Here is a 25,635-nt window from a genome sequence, read left to right as displayed (position 1 = left end):
CCCCTCCTGGTGGGTACCGTAACCATTTTCGTTTAAATAGATGAGATGACTGAGTCCCATCCTACAGACCTCAGGCCTCTTTGATCCGTGCCATGTCAGGCAAACGCTAATCATGTAGAAATTCATTTTGAGGTTGCCAGGCGTGGATCCTTTCAAGAGCTATTCTTAGGGTGTCCATAGGGTTCTAAAGAGGAGCGACACCTCGGGGTCCCTGGCCACCCTGACACCCTCTATCATGTCGCGAGGCTCCTGCTCGGTTGGCAGTGCCACCATTCTACGCGTGCTGGGCTGGGCCTCAGCCTTAGCTCGCGCCACCTGCTCCTGGCTCTCGCGTCCCCGCCCCGCGTCCCGCCCCCGCGCCGCACCCGCGTCCCACGGTCCCTCCCTCCGGCGTGACGGGAGCACGGGCGCAGGCTGCCCGCGCTGCAAGCGGTGGAGCTGTCAGCGGGAGGATCAGCTGAGCGGAGCCTGGCGGAGAGGAGCAGAAAGCACCGTCCTCGCCGCCTCCGGGAGCCGGAGCTGTGCAGCCTGATCGTCCGAGTCCACCCAGCGCCGCGATGCTGCTGCCCTCCCTGCGGCGGGTTCGGGGCAGGGGCCGGAGGCGACCGCCCGAGGGTCCCCGCTGCGCGCGCTCGCCGCCCTGGAGCCCTGCCTGGATTTGCTGCTGGGCGCTCGCCGCCTGCCAGGCAGCCTGGGCTGGGGACTCGCCCTCCTCGGGCCGCCCGCTTCCTGCGTGCCAGGAGGTGAGCCGCACCTGGTCCCCCGCCTGGAGTTTGCGGCGGGGTGCGGGGTGGGGCGGCCGCGCGGATCCGGGCTCAGAGTGGCCATCACCGTTTTCGGGCTTGGAGGACAGGGTCGTTCGGTTGTGTTCAGGGATGAAGTTGTTCGCCCGTGCTAGCTGACTAGGAGCGGGTGTGCAGGTTTGCTGTCTTTCTGGTGGTGCCTTTTCTCTCCGCGCTGGTGTTTGGGGGTTTCTGAAAGGACTTTGCGGCGCCCCGGTTGGATAGCTAGGCTCAGGACCTGGGGTTGAGGGAGAAATTTCAGGAAAGGGAGGAGACTGGGGAAGCCCTGCCTTGTGGGATTTAGAAAACTATCGCTTTATAGCTTTTTAGAGCGCTAGATACTGACCCTCCCTCTCCTGCTTTCTCGGTTCCCCTGTCTCCACAAATGCTTTTACCCAACTCCCCTGCTCTCCGTTTCCACATAAGCATGCTGTGGTGTCCCTTGACGTTCTGGGGCAAGACATGGTTGTGAAGAAGGTACGAAAAAAATTACTTAGGACAGAGGCGGGTTGGTGATGTAGAAAATCAGAATGGGCAAAGCGAATATGCTCCTTGGGGAGGTGCTTCACCTGGCCCAAACCGTGCTGCTGTGTACTTTACGGCTTGAAATCGCTGCTGATTTATAGCCAAAAAGGATAAATTCTGGGTGATTAGATTTTTTTTTTCTGCTGCTTTTAGGAAAACGAGACTTAGTGTGCCAAAAATTTACAGAGGGTGTCACTGTAAGTTGCATTGGGTGTTTATCTTTCCCTTCAGCGCTCCAGAAAGTGCATCCTTTTAATGAAAATCAATGAGGGGAAGGAAGTAACATTTCTGACCTACTTTGAATGATCGTGTTGGAGGGGTGAGCCATACATGCTGTCTGAAGGAAGATTGCTAGGAATCGTGGCGATGGGTTCTTTATATTTATCCAGCAAAAAATAGATTAGCCATCAGCTCCCTAGGAGAAGAAAGGGCCGATTTTGTTCCTTGCGCGTGTGGAACCACTTCTGAATTAGAGTATCATCCTTCTAGACATCAGCCATCATCCGTGGGTTTTTCATCTTCTTCTCCTACAATACAAGTCCCAGGACAGCCAGAGATAGGGCGTGAGATGGAAAGCTAGCCTGGAACTCTGTAGCTGCATTGTGACTAGCGAATCATGGCGAGGGCTCAGCTACCAGCTGGGCTCGATTTCAGAGGGCACTGGTGTTGGTTCAGTCTGTCTTCTGCCACTTGTCACCTGTGAATGATCCCGCTTTTTCCATGTCCACAACTGTTGGGTCGAGATAAACTTTCCCCTCCAGTTGCCTGATCACAGTACATAGAACATGTTTATTTTCTGAAGTGAAGTTCTAAGTTCCTTGCTATGTTAATCCTTAGTAGTGAGGAACCTGCTTGAAGTGGAAAAGCCAAGGCCAGTTGAAGAGATACTACAATCTTTATTTACATATTTACAAGGTTTCTAGCCCAGGCGGGGTTCAAATTCCTTATGTAAGGAGTGATGGGCCTTGAGTTTCTGATCCTCCTGCCTCAAGTGCTGGGATCAAAGGTTAGGTCACCATACCCAGTTTATATGGTGGTAGGGATCAAACCTAGGGCTTGCATGCTAGGTAAGAACTCTACCAAGTGATCCTGCATCCCGACTCCTAGACTATAACCATGCAGAACTGAGGCAAGGGAATGATGGGATGTACAAAGGAGTGATGCTCATCCAATTTCAGCTTTTCACTGAATTGGCTTTAGAAACTGTATTTGATTCATCCTTTTAGGTATCAATGTTGCATTTTTCTTTTTGAAAATGGAAATAGATAAAATATAAAAGAGGATGCTACTGAGGCAGCCTGTGGGTGTTTGTGGTTTTGGAACCAGTAATGCACAGACCTGCTGATATTCTTCCTGCAGACTGAAAGCTTGTGAGACTATGTGCTGTGGGTTAGAGGCTCCTCTGGAACTACAAGAAGCTTCCCAGGGGCATAATCTGATTGCCGATACCCAGACTAGCTGAGCTAATTTGTACTCCTGATCATTGTTTCAGTATACCATTGTTTTGAAGAGGAAAATGAGAAGTAAATGATCCTCAGGCATTGAGGGCAAGGACTTCTTGTTTTGGGAGTGTGAAGATCATGGCAAGTTCCTCTGAGAGACAGATGTTGACTTATGGCCCTAAGCAGAATAGAATAGCTATTCTCTGTCTATTGTGATTGTTTTAACTGCTGCGTCTTTTGGGTTTCACCTCTACATCACTCTGGTACTTGCCACCTTAGTGCTGGGAGCCATGACAGCCTGATCAGTGATAGTTTTTCTTAACGCTAATGGAGTTATGGAGTTGTTCCTGAACACAAGGACATCAGCACTATGAGATGGGGGAGAGACTGAGAAGAGCAAAGACGAGGACCTCTGAGGCTAAAACACCAAAGCCGATAGCATGAGAGAAAGGGGCAATGGGAAAATCTGCAGGGTACTCGAAACCTCAGCATTTTTGTAGAATAAGCCATGTTTAATGATGTCACAAAGACTGATTTTTTTTCTTCCTTACTTGTAGAAGAAAAGACAGAGTAGGAAACTGGTCTGGGAGGGAGCTGATGAGGATTGCCCGAGATGGGACAAAGGATCTTCAAAGATTCAGTTCGGCTGTGGGCTGAGGTTTTCACCTTAGATTTTGTGGCAAGGTGGCCTCTGGACTGAGGTTCTGAGTACAGTGCTGCCAAAGTCCTTGGGTGATGGAGTGGAAAGGGGAAGTCAAATGATGGCTCTTGGAAGTTCAGCTGCTGATCAGATCAGCAGTGTGGAAGTACACCAACAGGAAGGGATATGTTGGGAGAGAGAAATAAGAAATCAAGTCTGTGCACCCAGAGATGAAGGGCAAGGACAGGATGTGATGTCTTTAAATGGTATCCGGACACAAGAGTGGTTTGCGAATATTTGGGGTCTTGTATAAGGGGAAAACTTCCTGGGGTTTTGTGCATTTGATTTTCACTGGCACACTGACTCTAATGAATGCCCTATTTTATTATGAGGACGTGTAATATATCAAAGGAAAAATCTGTATCAGTGTGAAGTGTAGTTGATGGTTACATTAGTGGAGCTTGAGGCTACTATTTCAGGAAGCATTGTGAGGGAGACTTCAAAGGCTCAGACTCAAGCCTAGGCTTACACCTGTGAATTTAGTAAGATGTTTTTGACTAATTGACTAACTGGACTTATTAGGGCAGCCAGAGGAAAACGTATCCAGGCCAACAGATGATTCAGCATTGCAATGCGATATTAAAAAAAGAGCCTGTGAGAACAAAAAAGAACAGAACTAAGTGGATTATGTATACATTATTTAAATTTAGTAACTGCAATCACAAGGTCCTTAGTTCATTGCTCTGAAATCTTGCACGATATCTCTGAAGTTTTAGTGAGTGATGATTTTTGGCCAATAGCTTTTATTCCATCAACATTTATTCAGTTTACACTAGTCTACAGGCAAAATGTCGTGATAAATATAACAAAATAAATACAAAATTAAAATATAATATATATGAGGAAGGATGAGGCAGATATGCAAACAACCAATTATATTAAGGGATTTGATCCCACAAGAGAGGCAAATGATACTAGAACCCACACGGACGGCTTGGAAAAAGAATTAACAAAGAAGTGAAGAGGGCTTGAAAGATGAACAGGAATTTACCAAAAGAGATAAGAGTCAGAGTCAGACAGGATTGTGGCTCCTTTGGGGAAAAGGCGTTTCAGGTGTAGAGCCCAGATCAAAGAGTGGCAGAAACACAACGCTGTATTGTGTCGTGATTGGGTACAACTGGACTATAGTGAGCAGCAGAAGCTTCCTGGGCAGTGGATCTGAGAGGCACAGGAGTCTGGTCGCGAGGGGTCTGACGTCATGCTGAGAAGAAGGTGGTCTTCCCTGGATCGGCAGCCAGAAGCAAGAGAAGACTTTGAACATTTAGTTTGGCAGTAGGATGGAAGCCAGATTGAGAAACATGGGAAATGGAGAGAGGTGAGACCTTCTTGGAGGGGGTGGTGATTAATGTCCAGGGGAAGGGAGGCGGTGCATCAGCTAAGGGGTAGCAATGGAAGTGGAAAAGAGATGCTGTTAGATTGGCAGTAAGTGGATGTGAATGCTGAGTGAATGAGGGTTTCCAGCCTGATTAGGAGGAAGTGCCTCTAGCCCCAAGGTTAAGGAATAGGGGAAAGAGAAGAAACTTTTTTTTTTTTTTTTTTTTTTTTAAGAGTGACTGACTTACATAGAGCTGTTTAATTGTCAGCCAGGGATCAAGCTGCCTTGCTCAGGATCAAGGTCTGGGCTAGTAGGGGGACCTGAGAATCACGTGGAGAAAAGGAGTGGTTGAAAGGGTAGAACTAAGGCTTTAACAATACTGAATGGAGCAGAAAAGTTCACAAAGGAGATGCAGAACAATGGCTGGAGTGGAGAATGGGGAGTTATGGGATTTTGAAGGAAGGGAGGAAAGACTCTGAAGAAGAAAGGGGTAGGTGCCTGACCTGTGCCCTGCACAAGATGAGAGCTGACAAGAGGCTCTTCATTTGGCTGGTGCTCTTCATGTCGCTGGTGCTCTGTGCCCGAGCGGTTCTGCCAGGATCAGCCAGGATGAGTTGTTCTCAACTCGCAGACGAGGAAAGGGATACAGGATAGGGTAGCCATAAAGCCGTCCCAGATGGGGAAGCGATCGATATTTCTAAGTCCGTATAAACCAGAAAACTTGTAAATGACTACACATGGGAGACTCTGACCATGAGCTACGGGGGAGTCACTATCACTGGAGGAGCTAGAACCCCACCTCTGTTTTCACGCAGCTACCATAATTAATCTTGCTTGTTGTGCCTGCGGAGGTGAATTTTCCATTCAAGTTCTCATGCTCAGTTCCATTTTCCATGTTTTAGGCAAATGTGAGCAAGTATTCACACCATCAATATTTACAATGTAAAGCCAGGAGTTGATAGATCTGTGAAATGTCATATTTTAGCACAAGGGAAGAAAATAGCAGCGCACAGTGCAGACAGCGGCACACTTTGCTTGCAATGCTTTTTGCAGCAGTGTTGGCGATTCTTGCTTTCGACTGTCATAATCTCCTCAAGTTCTGGTTGTCCTTTATTTTTCCGTGGAAGAAACCACGGATAATTCTTTCTTTATTGCATTTCTTAACATATTCTAATAGTTCATTTTCAATATATATGTATTATATGCACACATTTATCATACTTAGGTACCAAGCAATTGTAATAAAATGTTGAAAAACACATGGCCTCTTCTCACACAGAGCTTTATAATCTTGTGGGTTAAATCCCAAACAAACCCACACATCACATAATTATGGTTGCTATAAATGGTGTGATGGGAAATACCACGTATAGTGAGAATGTATAGCCACCTGCGTGCGATAGCATTTTGTCACCGTGACAAAAATACATGAGAGGAACGGCTTAGAAGAACAGGTTTATTTTGGCTCATGGTTTCAGGCTGTAGTCTCTCGCTCTATTGCTTTGGGCCTGAAGCAAGACCAAGAAAAATGAGGCTGTGGAAGTGCATGGCAGAGGACGCTTCTGACTTCATGCCAGGGATGGAGGCAAAAAGGGACAAAGAGGGAAGGAGGGAGGGACGGAAGGGTTTAGAGACAAGATACACTGTTCATCTATTTCTCCAAGTAGGCCCCAACTCTTGCTAGCCATGAAGTCATGAATAGAGAACTCTATCAATGAATAGCTCCCTTCAGATCCAGTCAGCTCTCAATACCTCCTCTAGCTGGGGACGAAACCTTCAGCACACATATCCAAACCATAGCATTACCCCAGTGAGGGGCGAGAGGCAAGTTGCTATAATAGAAGTTTGCTGGCTGAAGGTCCTGGGTGGTGGTGATAGAGCATCTCAGGCACGTGACCCTTCCTGTCCTAGACCTCTATGGACTCTGCCTGTACCACAAAAGACAATGGACCTTTTCTCCCTTCTGCGGTCCAGCTGCAGCATCTTCTCTTTCTGGCAGCTATATGTTTGCCCATGAGTATTGTATGCAGGAAGCTGCCAGTATAGATGAGTGACTCTGTGTTTTATCCAAGGAGCAAGAAAGAGCTAGAATCCTCCCAGAGCTCAGTGTGATAAGCATGTGCTCTGCCGTATGTGGAGGAAGGGATGCCTTCTCCCAAATCATGTGCTTAGGGGCCCGTATTTTTTTAAATCACACAAGGATAGCATACACTTATCAAAGTCTTTGAGCACACATTTTCCCCCACGTACATAGTATGCTCACTGAGGAAAGGAATTACATAATCTTACTCAGCAAACAATGATTGATGGTATTTTTTGTTGAAAGCACTTTTGGGATTATAAAAATAAGTAAGACATAGATCTTCTTTGGAAGCACTAATCACTGCCTTCAAAAGAGAGTAAGTAGTTAGCTTTTCTTGTTCAATTATATGCAGAAATTGATTTTTATGGTGCAATTAGTCATAATTGACATCTCCTTTCAGTTGTACCCAATTTAAGACAGAAATAAACACCCAGCGATGGTGTTTGGAATTTGGGGCAGTTTGAAATTCTGGGGCAGAAGATCCTATTTATTATTTGTGGTCAAAGCTTTGTTACTAAAGACCTGTTTCTTTCCTTTAGGTCAGTGGTCCTCAGAGTGATGGTAGGACCAGAAACACCTAGCATTATCTCAGAACTCATTAGATACACAGTATCTTGGGTCCTGGCCCTATTCACAACCTACTAAATCAGAAGCTCTGAGGCAGAGGCCTAGCACGCTTCCCTTTGGTAGTTAGGGTGCACTGTGATATATGCAGCCCACTGCTCTTAGAATAAAACAAGGAGTAAGGTTTTTGGTCTAAAAATGTGGGGACAAGTTTTATTCCAAAAGCTCTTGAACTTTCACCCCAGTGACTTCCTGCTTCAGCAGAACATCCTAGAAAGCCACCCACCTCGTTGAATGAGCCATGCGATCCTCCCATCCTTGGGAAGTATCTCAGCAAACGTTGCTCAGTTACTGTCTGGACACCAAGACATGTGTGCACGCTGGTGATGAGGCAGGATGCAGAGGATACGGCCAGCACTTTCTAGACGGTCACCCCTACAGAAGAAACAAATATGGAAATTATTAAGTACTACACCCAAGACTGGCATTAGCTTACAAACAGCTGTAATATTTAAGGTGAGCGATGGTCAGCCTTCTTGGTCAATGTTTTCCATCTTTGCTTCCTATTGGGAGAGGTGTTTTCTGTAGCTGTAATTATCTTCTGGAATACTCAAAATAAGTAGGAAACTGTTGGAAATGTGTCCCTGCTCCTGGTGTATGTCTTGTTTAGGATTAGATCTGTCACCACCTGGGGCTTCTGGGCCACACCACACTATGTCTCCCTTCTCATCATGATTTCACTGCAGTCAACAAATAATATTCAAACATAAATTAGTTTTTTAAAATAAAAAATGAGTTTATTTGACATTCAGAAAATTTAAGATCAAGAAATGCTATACTTCCCAGGTGAAAACTTTTATGTAAGTACCAATATTGACTTATTTCTGAAATGTTATCATCTTTATTAGAAATACCCCCAAGGGAAATGTACTTTTAATACTGTGGAATTGCAAGTACTAGAAAATATCGGATTAAAAATGTAATTTACTAGATAGTCACTCATGCCATTGACATTTGAAATAAAATAATCTTGAAAAATCAATGTTCTGCTTTTCTTTGATGGGAAAGCATAGAGATTGGCTTGCTGGTTCTAAAGTCTTTTAAGGAACTTGCTAGGAACTGAAGAGAAGAAAGATCAACCAACTACCTATGGGGTAGTTTTCGTTATATTTTCCCAAACCTTTTTTATCCAGTCTTTGATCAAAATATCAAATCTTTTACACTTCAAAGAAAAAAATCCCATAAGGTACACAAAACGTTACTTTTCTATATTAAACCCATTTAAAGGCTTCATTAAACACCAAAGCGATGATGTTGGTGTGTATGTCTGTGTGTGTCAGCTGTTCGTCAGGATTCTTGAGGAAATCATCTTGAAGGAAGAAAGATTTATCTTGACTGATGACTTCAGGGCATTTGGTCCATGGCAATTGGTTCTATTGCTTATAAGCTTGTAGTGAGGGGTAAAACAAAGCACCATGGGGTGGGACTTCAGGAGTGGACTAGCGGAGGGGCTTGGGTGTCTAATGCTGGAGTCTAACAGGGTGTTCCTGATCTAAACCATAACAAGGGCACAACATGAACTGGCCTCAAACCAAGTGATAATTTCGTCTCTTGGACTTCTTGTCTTGTCTATTTTACGCTGTTCTAACAAAATGTCCCAGACTGGGTAGTTTCATAACAAACAGGTGTTTGTTTGGTTGACAGTTCTGGAAGCTAAGAAGAAGATTAAAGGGGCTGGCTATCCAGTGAGAGCCTTGCTGCCAAATGTGGCGAATGTAGGTGTAAGAGGAGGACACTTTAACTTGTCTTTTACAATGAACTCACTTTTGTAATAACGGCATAAATACGTGCATAGAACGATACCCTCTTGACTCATTCCCTTCCTATCTTCAGATATCGCCACATTAGGGACAATGTTTTCAATATATGAACTCTGAGGACTCCATTTGCACAATGGCACACTCTAGATTCCGTTCTGAAGAGCGTTCTTCCTCAGGGTTTATGCAGAATTTCCTCTGCCTAGAACCTCCTATTAGACACGTGCTTGGGTTTCTTCCCATGTCTTCCATGTTTCTATGCAATCATCTTCCCAGGCTCTCCCTGGAGAGGTGTATAAAGTTACAAATCCCTTTTATTTCTAGGTTATGCTTTTGTTTTTCTCACTTTCATTTTTGGCATAATATCATATATTGTAATCATTTGCTCATATGACTCTCCCCTCTCCCACTGCATATGAAACCTGTAGGTGATATGTTCTATGTGTATGAGATTTCCTAGCACTTTAGATAGGGTCTGGCATATATTAGGTGCTCAGTAAATGCCTGTTGAACAAATGGGTAAATTTAATTTGAAGCAAGTAGGTCATTTTTAATTATTTATAGTCTAAGAACTTTATTGATGTAAAGCTATCTAAGTTTCTACTGACAAAGGGTGGATGATTTACAGTAGACGTCTTAGATCAGAGGATACTGTTTTTACTAATTTGATGGTAGAAAATAAGAAAATATCTCAATGGTGTAATTTTTGTTTATTTAGTCATTACCAACAGCAATATTCCTCATGTCACTTAAATATTTATACTTTCTCTTTTGTAGAATTTCTGTTTTATTGTTTTTTTTTTCTGATGGATTTCTATAATAAGTAAAAAATATGTGTTCCCTAGATTTTGGGCATGTCTAGATGTTTTGAGACATATAACACTCAGAGAAAGAAAAGAAATTGTCTAGCCTATAAAATATATGCTATATTTCTCGTAAGAATACATTTTTATTTCTTAAAAAATGAATGGAGCATAATGTCTTATTACATTCCTACAATATAAAGTCTTTTTTTTTTTGTTGTTGTTGTTACTGTTGTTTTTGCTTTTCAAGACAGGGTTTCTCTGTAGCTTTAAAGCCTGTCCTGGAACTAGCTCTCTTAGGCTGGGCTGGCCTGGAACTCACAGAGATCACCTGCCTCATCCTCCTGAGTATTGGGATTAAAGGTGTGTGCCATCACTGCCTGGGCATAAAATCTTATATATGTATGGTTCAGAAAATACTGAAGCAACTGCAAAGTAACTGAAAACATTTTGGGTTTGTGTTGGCACTCAGTCTTTTGACATTTTAAGTCAGTAGTTTTGTCTGGTACTTCATTCACAATTGTCGTGCATGTGTTTATTCCCCTAGTAAACAAGTCATGCAAACGTTCCTTACATGGGAAGACACAAAAGGTTCTGATGACAGGGCAGGTGGGTCAAATTCTTTGGCAGAGCCATGCACAGGACTGAGTAGAAGCGGCAGGAAGGGTCAGCTCAGGAAGGCGGAGGAGCTTGGTCTTAGAGCAGGTATGTTCAACTGAAATTCGGAAGTACTGTACTAGATACACGGAGGCTAATGCATCACTAGCAAAGAAAATAGCATGCTGTATATAATGGTAAGTTATGAATGAGTGCTAATGACCAGCATGAAGTGTGCATGGGCCAGAATGGTGGGAGATGCTTAGGCCCAGAGACAGTAAGTAGTGTAAGATAAAAGGGGGTCACACTGAAGCTTGGAAGACCATTTAGGAGACTGCTGCCTCTATAATAAGAAAAATATCAGACAAACACTAGCAGAGTGACAAATGACAGGAGGGGAGGAGAAGACAGGGAGGGAGGAGATAGACGTACCACCTGTGCAAAAGATTCCACTTCCAGGTGAGTATCAGCTTGGTTCCTGCATGTTCTGTGATTCAAGTGTATGGCATCCTCAGCAATGGCATCTTACACTCAGTATAAGTAAGGCTTTGGTAGTAGCCTGTAATGCTTGAGGGTCTATGGGGACTTAGTTGCCAATGACTCCAGAGGAGGTAACTTATTCCTAACATCACATTATAGGGCAAATCTATCCCAATTTGTCTGTTTGTCTGTATATCCTATCTATCTATCTATCTATCTATCTATCTATCTATCTATCTATCTATCTATCATCTATCTATCTATCTATCTGTCTGTCTATCTATCTATCGTCTATCTATCTATCTATCATCTATCTAACTATCCATCCATCTATTATCTATCTATCTATCTATCTATCTATCTATCATCTATCTATCTATCTATCTATCTACCTATCTATCTATCATCTATCTAATCTATCTATCATCTATCTATCTATCTATCATCTATCTATCTATCCATCCATCTATTATCTATCTATCTATCTATCTATCTATCTATCCATCCATCCATCTATTATCTATTTATCTATCTATCTATCTATCTATCTATCTATCATCTATCTATCTATCTATCTATCTATCTATCTATCTATCTATCTACCTATCTATCATCTATCTACCTATCTATCTATCATCTATTGTATGTGTGTGTTTATGTGTGTGTATGTATATGTTTTAGGAAACTTGTAGAAGTAGTAAGTTTTCATATTTTTTAAGACGTCTTCTTGTTGCTTGTTTGCTCTTGAGAAGGGTCTCTCTATGTAGTCTTGGAGCACATTGGATACGGATTCATAGTAGTCGAGACTGTCTTCAAAAGGATTGCACAAGACTCAGACCAGACAAAATTTCAGCTTCAATAAAGGAGGTGGGCACAAAGTCCCACCCTTAGCTAACTACACATTGGCATTTGATCTGTTAGAAAAGGGAGAGTCAGATTTATTTTAGGGTATGGCCCTTCCAGGGAATGCCACACATCTATGACTATAAGGGCAGCATAAACTGAGCTTGATGGGTTAAAGAAAAAGGGCATAAAATTGTGTGAGTAGGGAAGGGGAGGATGGGTCTTGGAGGAGTCAGGGGAGGGAGTGAATATGATTTAAATGTGTTGTACAAAACTCTCAAAGAACTAATACAATTGGGAGAAAAGAAAAGTTCCCGTTTTTAAGAATCCATGGCTATATCTGTCCTTTTATAAAGAACTTGCTTTTGTGCTAATGGCATGAGTCCTTTCTTAGAATAGAGCCCTCATGACCTGAACACCTCCCAAGTTTTGCTCTAGGTAGAAACCATTTGCTGCCTTTCACTGAGACTGACCAGTAAGGTGAGAGAGGAGGAGGAAGGAGCTGGGGAGGAGTAGGATGAGTTCAGCATTGTAAATCCTGTATTTGATGTGCCCAGGAGGTGTCCAAATGGTTCTCCTGAAATCTGGTTCATATAGGGAAATCCGCTGATAGAGTGGAGTTAGAAGCTTTAAGCACATGAGCCATTGAGTCATTGGTGCTGATGAGATCACCCAGGCTCTGAGCACACAGCAAGAATAGCAAGTGTAGCCTGCTTAGGGAAATGTTAGCACTTCAAGAGCAAGCAGAAGGAGAAGGCAGTCAGCGGAGTACTAGCATAGCAGCTAGCTGGAGGTTGATGGGGAAGACGCTACAGGCTCTGGATATGATGACGAGACAGTGATTCTCCATATTCAGCAAGGCATTTGTGTTGTTCTATCATTATGGACAAGATTCAGAAGTGCATGATGGGTGATGGGATGCTAAACAGGTTCTCAATTAGTCAAATATATTCCAAAGTTACAATGTTAAAAATTTACGCCAAGTTGGATGAAGTTGTTCAGTATAGTATTAAATCCCCGACCTATTACTATTTGCTATTTCTGCTTTAATTAATACTTTGGTTTCAAGGAGGTATAACCAAATATTATAAAATTAAAAGCTGGGAAGGATGCCTAGTGAGTAGAAAGCAGAAAGAAGACTCAAAATATTTTTTGAAAAGCTAGAATAATGAGTAAACAAACAGTATTGAAATGTAGACTATTTTTTCTGGTCTTGAAAATTACACGTTTAAGCGTAGGATTGGTGAAATCTTTCCTTTCCTTTCCTTTCCTTTCCTTTCCTTTCCTTTCCTTTCCTTTTCCTTTTCCTTTTCCTTTTCCTTTCTTTCATTTTTAATTGTTTTAAAGACAGGGTGTAACATTCCTGGCTGTAAAGGCATGCGCCACCACACTCAGCAGAGAATTGGTGAACTCTTAAGATTACTTTTGTGGCCATATCTGTCACCTGGCTATTAAAGCAATGACTGATCATATCAGCCTTGGGGGTCTATGTGTGAACAAAATGCATAATACATGAAGGCCAGCATTTAATTTAGTCACCAGTTCAACACATAGGCAATACTTAGGGACAAAGTTGTAGATGTATTGGTTTGATGTATAAATTAGGAAAGTCAATTATTGAAAAGTTTGCCTTATCAAGACTATGCAAAGGAATTGAGGGTGGTTAGCTTAAAACTTAAAACATGTAAAATGTAGTCATTGGTATAATTTTGACTTAGATAACTTGGGCTGGTAAATAGCAGAAGAATGCAGACCTGAGTTCATCCAGTAGGTGTTTTATGTTCATAGGAGCTGCTATTTTGTACTCCGAGACTTGGCTCATGCTTTGACTGGAACACTGGCCTGGGGTGTAGCTATGGGAACCATGAGTTCTGGTGTACTGAACTGTCTGTATAACCATGGACTCAAAGAACACTTCACCAAGGGCTGTAGTCACACCCCTTGAAACAGGAAAGAAATTAATCTTTGTTTTTAGTACTTTGATTTAGAATAGTGGTTTTTCTTATCTGTTATGCTAAGCAATTAATTCTAATATTGCTAAAATAATCAGATCAAGTTTCTTGTTTATCACCCTAAAACTGAGAACAAAAAGAATTGACCATTTGAAATGGAAGCTTAATGCAGACTTGATTGGATGATTCATGTGCAAATCAATAATACATACTAGGCAGTAACTTGAATCAAAATAATAATTGATGGTTTAATACCCCTGAGCCAGGTGCACTAAGGGCATACTTATTTACCTTAAGACCAGGTAAGTTATTAATACTGTTTACTCCAAGTTTCTGTTTCATTTCTGACATTTGTTCCTTTAAGAATTAGTAACAATAGATGCATATTCTAGAAAAATGAAACAATAAAATACTCAAAGTTCCACCAAATAAACACACCATTCTTAATATCTTAGCATTTTTATAATAAGAACAATAAAAAAATAAGAACAAAACTTAGCTAAAAATTTGAGGTGCATTTTATGTGTTAATGCCCCTAAATTCTGATGCGCTCAGCCTTGACCTGCTCCAGTATGTGTGAGCTACTCGCATGACCAGGCTGCACTTCCAGCCTGTGCTCTTAACCATCAGGATAAGGCATGTCTATTATATGTCAAAATATCTTCTGCATACATTTTGTTATGAAAATTTGTTTACAAAATGGGAATATTTTCTACATTAGTTTTAAAGCTTATTTTCTTATTTAACAATATGCTGAGCATCCTGTATTTGGACTCATTATTTAGTGCCTGATGTCTCTGACTCTTAATCCTTTAGGCCTTGGGTCCCCTTTATTCACCATATCCTATAGAAGGAGGCTATTGAAAAGTGGCTTTTTCCCTTTTGGGTACCCTTTCTACCTTACGTGGAAGGCTGTCTTGGAAGGCAAGCAGGGCTAAGCAGTCCAGTGAGAGGGATGACCACATGTCAAGGCACTAAGAGGAAAATACCTACATAAATAATTTTATAAATATATTTTGAGTAATCTATAATTCACCTTTTCTCATTTATTTGTTTTCTATACTACGTATTATATATATAGTTTTTGTATATGTAGTATTATATACAGTTTTTATAATCTATTGTTTTATATAATATGTAGAAGGTATACACATTTATTTGATCTTTTTGGGGCTATGTTTTTATTTCTTTGTTTCGTTAGTTTTTTGAAAAGGGTATTATCATGTAATCCATGCTAACTTGAACTCACTGTGTAGCTGAGGCATACCTTGAACTCCCAATCCTCCTGCCTCTGTCTCTCAAATGTAGACATGTGGCACCATGCCAACCCCTTACTTTGTTGTGCTATGTATTTTTTTTCTGTACCAAGAGTTCATATAGAATTTTAGTACATTTTTTTCTTTTTTCTTTTTCTTTCTTTCTTTTTTTAAAATTTATTTATTTATTTATTTATTTTTTTTGTTGAAAAGATTTCTGCCTCCTCCCCGCCTCCCATTTCCCTCCCCCTCTCCCCACTCCTCTCCCCCTCCCCCCACTCCATTCCCCTGAGTCTGAAGAGCAGTCCGGATTCCCTGCCCTGTGGGACGTCCAAGGTCCTTCCCCCCTCCATCCAGGTCCAGGAAGGTGAGCATTAAAACCGTTTACTTACAAAATTTAATTCAGCAAAAATTCCTACTTCCTCCCCTCCTCCCACTTCCCTCCCGCTCTCCCCCCCCACACCCTCTCCAGTCCTAAGAGAGGGCAGGGTACCTTGCCCTGTGGGAAGTCCAAGGCCCTCCCTCCTCCATCCAGGTTTAGGAAGCTGTGCATCCAAAGAGAATAGGATCCCAAAAAGCCAGTACATGCAGTAGAGACAAATCCCAGTGCCATTATCATTGGCCCCTCAGTCTGCCCCAATTGTCAACCACATTCAGAGGGTCCAGTTTGATCCCATGCTTGCTCATTCCCAATCCAGCTGGAGTTGGTGTGCTCCCATTAGCTCAGGCACACTGTCTCAGTTGGTGGACCAACCCCTCATGGTCCTGACTTCCTTGCTCATATTCTCCCTCTTTTCGCTCTTCAACTGGACCTTGGGAACACAGTCCAGTGCTCTGATGTGGGTCTCTGTCTCTATCTCCATACATCACTGGATGAAGGTTCTATGGTGATATTCAAGATAGTCATTAGTCTGGCTACGGGACAAGGCCAGTTCAGGCACCCTCTCCTCCACTGCCCAGGGTCCTAACTGGGGTCATCCCTGTGCACACCTGGGAACCCCTCCAGAGCCAAGCCTCTTGCCAACCCCAAAATGGCTCCCTCAATTAAGATATCTTCTTCCCTACTCCCATATCTGTCCTTCCTCCATCTCAACCATCCCACTCCCCCAAGCTCTTCCCAATCCTCCCTTTCTCCCCTCTCCCCTCTCATTCATTTATATTCTACTTGATTTCATTCAAAGGTTTATCAGCTATTCTCACTCATTTGTTCTTTCAATTCCAACTTAGAATATTTAAAAGGGTTCACAATTTCCTCTGTTAAATCTCTTAGTTTACTTAGGAAATTGACATCTTTATAATATTATCTTTATATTTAAAGACCTTGTTTGTTCAGCTTTTACTGAAGCATTCTGCATTAATTCCTATGTTATTTGATTGTTTTTCTCTACAATTTTACTTTTAATTGTTTTTCCCCTGATGGGTTGAAGAGCCATTTGTTTTTAGAAATTAATCATCTGGTCTCTTATGTAAATTCTAACATTTTGTCAGAAAAGCCGAGTCTTTTGGTAGTCAGAACCACTTGTTGAGCGTTAAAGCTGGGATGCATTGCTTCTATTAGCCACGGTCCTTACAGCAATCCACACCTGCTTTTAGGACAATGGAGCTCAAGGACAATAACAACTTCCATGAGATGACAAAGCTGCTTAGCCAGAAAGCTGGGGCATGTTTGTCTCCAAAGTTTGTACTTTCTTGTGACCCCCATTGCCTGCCCCTGTGTCTAAGTAGAACTGACCTATGTTCATAGATTAGCATGGTCGATTCTTAGAGTTTTGTTCTTACCATTCCTTGCCTGGTACTCAGTCATCTTTAGATTATTCTTCTTCAGGGATGATCTTTTCTTCAGGTGTCTCAGAAATCTCTCATCTCTAGGGCAGATCTTTCCAAGGAGACGCTTCAATGGTGAGGCCTCCATGTCCTGTTGTGTTGCCCATATCCAAGGAGTGTAGGTGCCCATTGGCCCTCCTGAGGGTGGCATGTCTGTGCAGAGTCCTTCTTTCTCATGTGATGCTGACGGACCGAGGAGCTGTCATTCAAACTTAATAGATTCTTGACTGGGAGAGTTTGTTTTGGGGAAGCAAGGCTGTTTTTGGTTCATCTATGATAAGCATCGCATCAAAGTGCTGACCCTAGGGCAGTTTCTGCTGTTGCTCTGAGAATACAAGGTTCACAAAACAGAGGTAGCAGTGCCTGAGACATTATCAGACTATGCTGTCTGAAATCAGAAGCTAAAACTGAAAGTGGAAGCTGAAAAACATAATAAAGAAAATCTGAATAAGCTTGCTGTGGGATAATGGGATAATGTCTGTGTCTTCCCGAGTGCAAGTGGGAATGGTAGCTGTCACACCACTCATTTAGAGGCTATAAGGACGACTTTCTTTAGGTTCTGGTAATTGACACACACTCTGGATGACAAGAGTAGACTTCAGTTGAAAGGACAATTACATGTATACGGTATTAATTAAAATTATATTACTATATCTGCTATGAGATCATTAGGTTTGTCTGTGTCTTAGCTGTATTTTCTCTTTTGGTTATAAGTATGGGAATTTGGCTGACTAATATCTTTATATTTTTATCCAACTACTTATCTTTCTACAACCATCATGCATATCCTCTCTGAATGATTATATCTGTGCTTTCTTTCAGTTTTCGGTAGATTGAAATAACACATACTTCTTAAATGATTCTTAGATCCAACCTTCTCTGTCAAGTTCTAACAGCTCAGTGACTAATGAAGGTAATCATGAAAAAGGACAACTGTTTTCTTTTAGGAGAAAAGAAAGAAGCGAGTATCAGTATGAAGTGTGTTCTAAAGCAGCAAACGCCGGCATGATGACACCTCAGAGATGTGTACCAGTAAGTTATTCTCACTTTAGGAACCTCTGCGGATAGGGCTCAGGAGCTGGGTCCTAGTTTGCAGGCATGGTTAAGAATCAGTTGGCAAAGTCTAGCAAGGTGACTCAGCAAGTAAAGGTGTCTGACATCAAGCGTGACAACCCAGCTTTCATCCTGGCACTCACATGGTGGAAGGAGAGGACTGAGTCCAGCAAGTTGTCCTCTGGCCTCAATAGGAGGACATTACTCTCTCTCTCTCTCTCTCTCTCTCTGTATGTGTGTGTGCATCTGTGTGCGCGAGTGCGTGTGCGTGCACCATGCCCCCTCCCCCAACGAATCACTTATCTCAGGTCTATTTCAAAGTGTCATTCATTTAATATTGACTCTCTGCCAGGCCATATGGTGCTCTTTCATTCTTTCAACAAATATTTATTCAACCCTCTTTTGTGTTTGTCCCTGGCCTACATACTAGGGCTATACCAGAGAACAGAAATGGAGAGAACTCTGTTCTAATGGAGTTTTTGGGTTGGGAAACTGAACTAGGGATTGTGCTGATATGTGGCAGGAGGTGCTGGGGTCAGGAAGGAAAATAGGGCATAAGAAGACGGGGAAGTCCGAGCAATCAGAGGAGGGCTCTCCGTGCCGTGGGGCCTCAGCAGAGCCTGAGAGAAGGGAGGAATTGAGGCATGCAGACGCCCACGGAACGATCAAGAGCAAAAGTCCCTGGGTGAGCACACATGTGACTTAATCTAAGAAGAGTGACTCACCAAGCTTGAGTGGTATGAGCAGGGAGCACATGGCAAGAGGTGAGAACACTCATTGGGTGGATGGAGTGAGGCAGATTGCGTTGTGCCTTGGGCATGGTAACCTTCTGGCCTTTTATTCAGAACGAAATGAAAGCCATGGAAGGCGTTGGCCGCAGAAGCTCCATGTCAAAAAGACCATTCTAGCTCATATGCACTGGCAGAGGTCTGGATGAGAATGGACTAGGCAGGCTATTGCGGTTATCTTGATGAAGCATTATAGATAAAGCTTTTAGGAATGGAGAGATGGGTAAACCACCCGATTCCATATTATTTTTGTATATTAAGTTTATTTTGTCTATCTTGAAAGTTAGGATAGGCCTTACGAAGATCGGTTTGGGGGAGATATTAGTTAGAGAAAAAGGGTTCAAGAACCAAGCATTGGTGCACTGGGAGAGTCAGGATATTAATGGAGAGTGGGGACCCAGAGGCCAGTGGAGAGTGTGTTGGGGGAGAGTCAGGGTGAATCGGGCATTTTATACCTAGTGGGCGGGATGCTGAGGAAGGATTCCTTAAGGGGCTCGAGGAGTTTGGAGTCCATGACTGTGCTGGTTTGGTTTTTTTTTTTTTTCTGGCCTCAAACTCACAGATCCGCTTGCCTCTGCACCTCTGCATCCTGAGTACTGGGATTAAAGTGTGTGCCACCACTGCTTGGCTGTGCTGGTTAGTTTTATGGCACAGCACGAGTCCTTTGGGAAGAGAAAACCTCAATTGAGAAAATGCCCCTTCCATGTTGTCTTCTGGGCAAGCCTGTGGTGCATTTTCTTGTTGGTTGATTGATTAAGGAGGGCTCCAGCTTACCGTGGTCCTGGGTGCTATAAGAAAGCAGGCCAAGGAAGCCATGAGAGTAAGCCAGTAAACAGTACCCTCCATGGCCTCTGCTTCAGCCCCAGCCTCCAGGTTCCTGGCCGCCTTGGATTCTTGCACCCACTTCCTTGGATGATGGACTGTGATGTGGAAGTGGAGGTAAACCCTTTCCTCCCCATGTCATTTTTTGGTAATGATGCTTGGTCACAGCAACAGAAAACCCAAACTAAGATTGAGGAAAGAGCTGAGTAGAGTGGGGGCGTGGGAGAGATTAGAGATTAGAGAAGGGAGGCCATCAGCAGAAGATCGGGAGAGATTAGAGTGTGGAGAAAGGAGGCCACCAGCAGAAGACTCTGGAGATTAGAGAAAAGAGAAAGGAGGCCACCATCAGTTTGGGAGAGGCCACCAGCAGCTTGGGAGAGGCCATCAGCAGAGGACCCCAGCAGCATCTCTTTGCAGGAACTTTGCTAATTGGTGGCAAAGTGACTGACAGTGGTGAGGCTGAAGGGTGGATAGTTCAGTGATGCTCAACAGAGTACACTTCAGGGTTCCTTGTGAATACAAGGTCTTTTCCCAGAGAAGCAACTCCAGTTTTCATTGTGTTCATGATCCGTTGTTTACTAATCTCTTTCAGTGAGCTATACACAGGATTGTGAATATTTTAAGAGATTTTTAAAAAGCAATATCAGCCACTCTGGGTCATGTGACAGTGCCTTTTCTCTCTAGGTGGAGATAGACTTTTGTATTAGTTAGCTGGTGCTCACGTGTGTGTGTGTGTGTGTGTGTGTGTGTGTGTGTGTGGCTGGCTTAAAGGGGAGGTGAGAAGTCCAAAGCCATGGCCTCTGCAAGGATTGTTCTTTTGAGGGCTGGAAGAAAGATTAGTCCAGGCCTCCCTCTTTAGCTGTAGATGACCCTTTTCACCTTGTAGCTGTTCATATCTGTTTCCTTCAATACCTGTCTCTTTGACCGCAGTATAGCAGACTGAAGCTCAACCTGATAACCTCACTTTAGCTTACCTATGCTGTAGGAAGTCTTACAGCTGGTGGTTACCCGCCTACTGGGGCGTGACCTCTTATACTTTATATGCTGATGCAAAACCAGCGTCCGCCCCTTCTTCTCTGGCTGCTCTTTCGGATTGCTGGATTCCATCTCTGTTCTCCATTTAAGCAGAGAATTCGGATTTGTGAGTTTACCCCAAGTAAGTAACCATCTATTTCTCAATTCTGAGCTAGTGTGGGGTTTCTTTTAAGCGTCCCTTCCACATACCTAGATCTCTCTAGTCCCCATCTTCACATAAAGTCACATCCTGAGGCACTGGGTGTTAGGACTCCAGCATAGGAATTCAAGAGGACATGATTCAACTCAGAATACCCTTCCTCTCTTGGAAGCTGTTTCTGAACCTTGATTCTAATAGGATTTTCAAGCTTTCTGTTGAATGATATTTAGACAGAATTACTGGATATTTAGTTCAGTTTTCCATTTTAGATTTTAAAAAGATTTTTAAAAATTTTTAAGTTTTGCTTTTATTGTGTGAATGTTTTGCTTGTATATACACACACACACACACATATATGTTTGGAGCCTGTTTACATCAGAAGAGGGCACCAGAACATGCAGAAATGGAGGTACTGATGGTTGTGAGTCAACATTTGTGTGCTGGGAATGGAACCAGGGTTTTGCAAAGTAATGTGTATGTGTTCTTAATGCCGAACCATCTCTCTAGTCCTTATTTTGGATGTTTTGAAGGAGGAGATGGGTTTCCTGATGAAAAATAAATACTTGCTGTATTTAAAAAGAAATTTGTCTCAGAAAAGAAACAGGAAATGAATTAGAGAGGTGTTTTAATACTACGAGGAGGAAGTCGAATTTTTTTGGATCTCTCTCTCTTTCTCTCTTTCTGTCTCTCTGGTTTTTCAAGACAGGGTTTCTCTGTAGCTTTGGAGCCTGTCCTGGAACTAGCTCTTGTAGACCAGGCTGGCCTCAAACTCACAGAAATCTGCCTGCCTTTGCTCCTGAGTACTGGGATTAAAGGCATGTACCACCACCGCCCGGCTTGGACTTCTCTTTTAATCTTGTGTGGATGAAGAAAGTATGGAATATATACATATTAGAGTACTACTCAGCAGTAAAAAACAATGACTTCTTGGATTTTGCATGCAAATGGACAGAAATAGAAAACACTATCTTAAGTGAGGTAAGCCAGACCCAAAAAGAGGAACATGGGATGTACTCACTCATATTTGGTTTCTAGCCATAAATAAAGGACATTGAGCCTATAATTTGTGATCCTAGAGAAGCTAAATAAGAAAGTGAACCCCCCAAAAAAACATATAGACATCCTCCTGGATATTAACCTTCATCAGGTGATGAAAGGAGACAGAGACAGAGTCTCATATTGGAGCACCAGACTACAACCCCAAGGTCCAAACCAGGAGCAGAAGGAGAGAGAGCACGAGCAAGGAACTCAGGACCGCGAGGGGTGCACCCACATACTGAGACAATGGGGATGTTCTTTCGGGAACTCATCAAGGCCAGCTGGCTGGGGTCTGAAAAAGCATGGGATAATACCAGTCTCACTGAACATAGTGGACATTGAGGACTACTGAGAACTCAAGAACAATGGCACTGGGTTTTGATCCTACTGCACATACTGGCTTTGTGGGAGCCTAGGCTGTTTGGATGTTCACCTTAATAGACCTGGAAGGAGGTGGGAGGTCTTTGGACTCCCCACAGGGCAGGGAACCCTGACTGCTCTTAGGGCTGATGAGAGAGGGGGAGATGATTGGGGGACGGGGAGGGATATGGGAGGCGGTGGTGGGGAAGAGACAGAAATCTTTAATAAATAAATAAATTAATAAAAAAATAAAATAGAGTGAGCAGATCGGTAGTTGGAAACTTTATCTTTTTTGGAAAGAAAATGAGGCAAACCAAAATGCCTTCTCTGGAAAACTCTTGGTTTGAATGATTTATGTTCCTTTTCTTTTTTTAAATCAGTGTGGCAGCCTAGTCCAGTTTCATCAGACATGAAAGTAAATCACTCTAATTATGGAGACAAATTATGCTTGTTATAAGAATTTCTTGTCATTATAGAAATTACCTCATCTTTCTCTCCAGGTGTGTAGTCCACAGAGAACTTCCCCCTTGGTTTCTGGCACCAAGGCCAGCTGGACTGGGTCTGAATAAGCATAGGATAAAACCGGACTCATTGAACATAGCGGACAATGAGGACTACTGAGAACTCAAGAACAATGGCACTGGGTTTTGATCCTACTGCACGTACTGGCTTTGTGGGAGCCTAGGCAGTTTGGATGCTCACCTTACTAGACCTGGAAGGAGGTGGGAGATCCTTGGACTTCCCACAAGACAGGGAACCCTGACAGCTCTTTGGGCTGCTGAGGGAGGGGGAGTTGATTGGGGGAGAGGGAGGGAAATGGGAGGCGGTGGCGGGGAGGAGGCAGAAATCTATAATAAATAAATAAATAAATAAATAAATAAATAAATAAATAAATAAATAAAATAGGTTCCTCACCAAATGGCTTTTTAATTACTTTCTGGCTTTGAATTGTAATCTACACTACTCATGGAATACATTTCTTGGGAGAGACGTTTTTTATTAACTTTGTAAACTTGCTTTAAATCACTAAAGTTTTTATGACTTTATTTAAATAGGCAGAAAATGACTGAGGAGACCAAATGCTTAGCAACAAGCAACAAGCTAAGCATTATCAGTGGCTACTCCACAAATAACATTGGAGCTTGTTCAGAACCCAACTATGAAAGCAGATAATTGCTAATGGGCCTTTGGTCCTGGCACCACAGCCTACCTCATCAGGGACCACCATGCAATGACACTTGAATCTGATCTCTGTGTCTAGCGTCTCCTGGGTCTCACATTCAGAGACCCTGGACAGGCATCCGTCCCTTAGCGCTTTCCCAGCGAGTGTGCCAAGGGAAACAGAAAGAACAGATGGAAGCAGATACATGCGTAGGTCTGGACTTTGTGTTTTGATAGACTGCTTTATTCAAGCAGATACTACAGGAGAACATGTTTGTTTAAGAGTTGTGTGGATTTGTTACCAGCTGCTATTTCCCCTTTCCTGTCCTAGCCTGCCATAAATGAGCACCTTTATTTCTAGACACTTTCACAGAAAATTCCAGTTAAAAAGTTGTGTTTTTTTTTTTGCTATGAATTAGCAGCTCATTAACACACACACACACACACTGTATTTCTAACATGATGAGGATTTTTGAACAAGTTGTACTCAGAATTGATTTCGTTTGAAATGAACAATTTTTAATTTGGAAGACTTAATTGCGGAATTGCTCTACTGGAGTCATAATGGTTCTTAAGTATGGTCTGCAGAATTGGGATTGATTTGTAGCGGCTTAAAAACATAGTCAAATTTTAGCTATTCTGAGGGAAAATTTTATTTTTTTTTCCACAAGATTTTGTAGAAACTAAACGATAGAGAAGTGATGTCCAGCTACCTGATGGAGGAATTACTTTCATTTAATAAAGAAACTGCCTTGGCCCATTTATAGGCCAGCCCTTAGGTGGGTGGAGTAAACAGAGAGAATGCTGGGAGAAAGAAGCTGAGTCAGGAGTCGCCATGATTCTCCCACTCCAGACAGACGCAGGTTAAGATCCTCCCTGGTAAGCCAGCTTGTGGGGCTACACAGAGTATTAGAAATGGGTTAGATCAAAATGTACGAGCTAGCCAATAAGAGGCCGGAACTAATGGGCCAGGCAGTGTTTAAAAGAATACAGTTTCCGTGTAATTATTTCGGGTAAAGCTAGCCATGTGGGCGGTGGGAAGCAGCCCCACAGCTCATATTTCAACAGCTGCCCATCAGGGTGATGGTTGTGGAGGCCTATGATCTGGAGGCGCAATTAGGGCTCTTTGTCTGTTGTGTGACCTGAGTTACTTGCTTTCTCTTAGGCTTCAACTTTCCATTTGGAAAAGAGATTGACTTAGTTCCTCTGTGAATTCCTTGATACCTTAGCTTTATTTCTATCTGTGCAGTTAGAGAATTAGGAATTCTGTTTTGGTGCTTGAATGAATGGGAATTCTCCTTTCCACTGAGGGAAAAATGGGCAGAGGACACAGCTTGACAGTTTCAAAGGAGAAAAAAAAAATCTCAGGATTTACAAATAGTTGGCTAAACATCATTTAGAATCTGGATTATGCCAGATGTCTCTCTTTCCCTCTCTCCCTCTCCCCCACCTTTGCTTAGGATCATTCCTGCGGATTCCTGGGAATTTCTCTAGTGCCAGGTTTCTTGCTAGCCCCATAATGGCTCCCTCAATCAGAATATCTCTTTCCTTGCTCTCCCTCTCTGTCCTTTTTCCATCCTGGCCATCCTTTTCCTCTAGTTCTCCTACCCCTCCGCTTCTCCCTTCTCCCCTCCTCCTCCCCTTCTGCCCTTCCTTCTCCGCCACTTCCATACTCCTACTCCCAATTTTGTCAGAAGATCTTGTCTATTTCCCCTTCCCAGGGGGATCTATAAATGTTTCCCTTAGGGTTCTCCTTGTTACCTAGCTTCTCTGGGGTCATGGACTATAGGCTCGTTATCCTTTGCTTTATGTCTAATGTCCACTTATGAGTGAGTACATACCGTGCTTGTTTTTCTGGGTCTGGCTAACCTCACTCAGGAAGATGTAAAGTTTTTAGTTAATCTTTTGAGGTGGAGTTCATATACTGTAAAACTGTTTTAATGAAAGCAATCCAGCAACATTTATTATACCATGTATCTAATGATGGACAGCCATCATCTTTATTTAATTCTGAGACAGTGACCTTCATTCCAACATGAAACTTATACCGAATAGAGAGTGTCTCTCCACTTTCCTTTCTCTGTGATACCCACCAGCCTGCTTTACATCGTCATGAAATATATCGATTCTGGCTGTTTCATATTCATGGAATCTTACAACTCACGCACTAGTGTGCTGGGCGTTTTAGAGTTGGCATGATATCTGGGGACTTCCCGTATGAAAGGGACGTTTCTTGGTACTGTAGGATATCATAAT

General features: G+C 42.7%; 1 protein-coding gene across 1 annotated transcript in view; it reads left to right on the top strand.

Moving 5' to 3' along the window:
* The first annotated feature begins 407 nt into the window (after positions 1 to 407).
* The window catches only part of Elapor2 (endosome-lysosome associated apoptosis and autophagy regulator family member 2), a 168,518-nt gene continuing 143,290 nt past the window's right edge, over positions 408 to 25,635 (top strand). Inside the window, exon 1 of the mRNA XM_057758302.1 lies at positions 408 to 743. Within this exon, the coding sequence (XP_057614285.1) occupies positions 558 to 743 (186 nt within the window). The 5' untranslated portion in view covers positions 408 to 557. The remainder of the gene's footprint in view (positions 744 to 25,635) is intronic.

The sequence above is a fragment of the Chionomys nivalis genome, chromosome 26 (genome assembly GCF_950005125.1).
Source record: "Chionomys nivalis chromosome 26, mChiNiv1.1, whole genome shotgun sequence".
Classification (NCBI taxonomy): domain Eukaryota; kingdom Metazoa; phylum Chordata; class Mammalia; order Rodentia; family Cricetidae; genus Chionomys; species Chionomys nivalis.
This window is presented reverse-complemented; position numbering and strand designations above follow the sequence as displayed.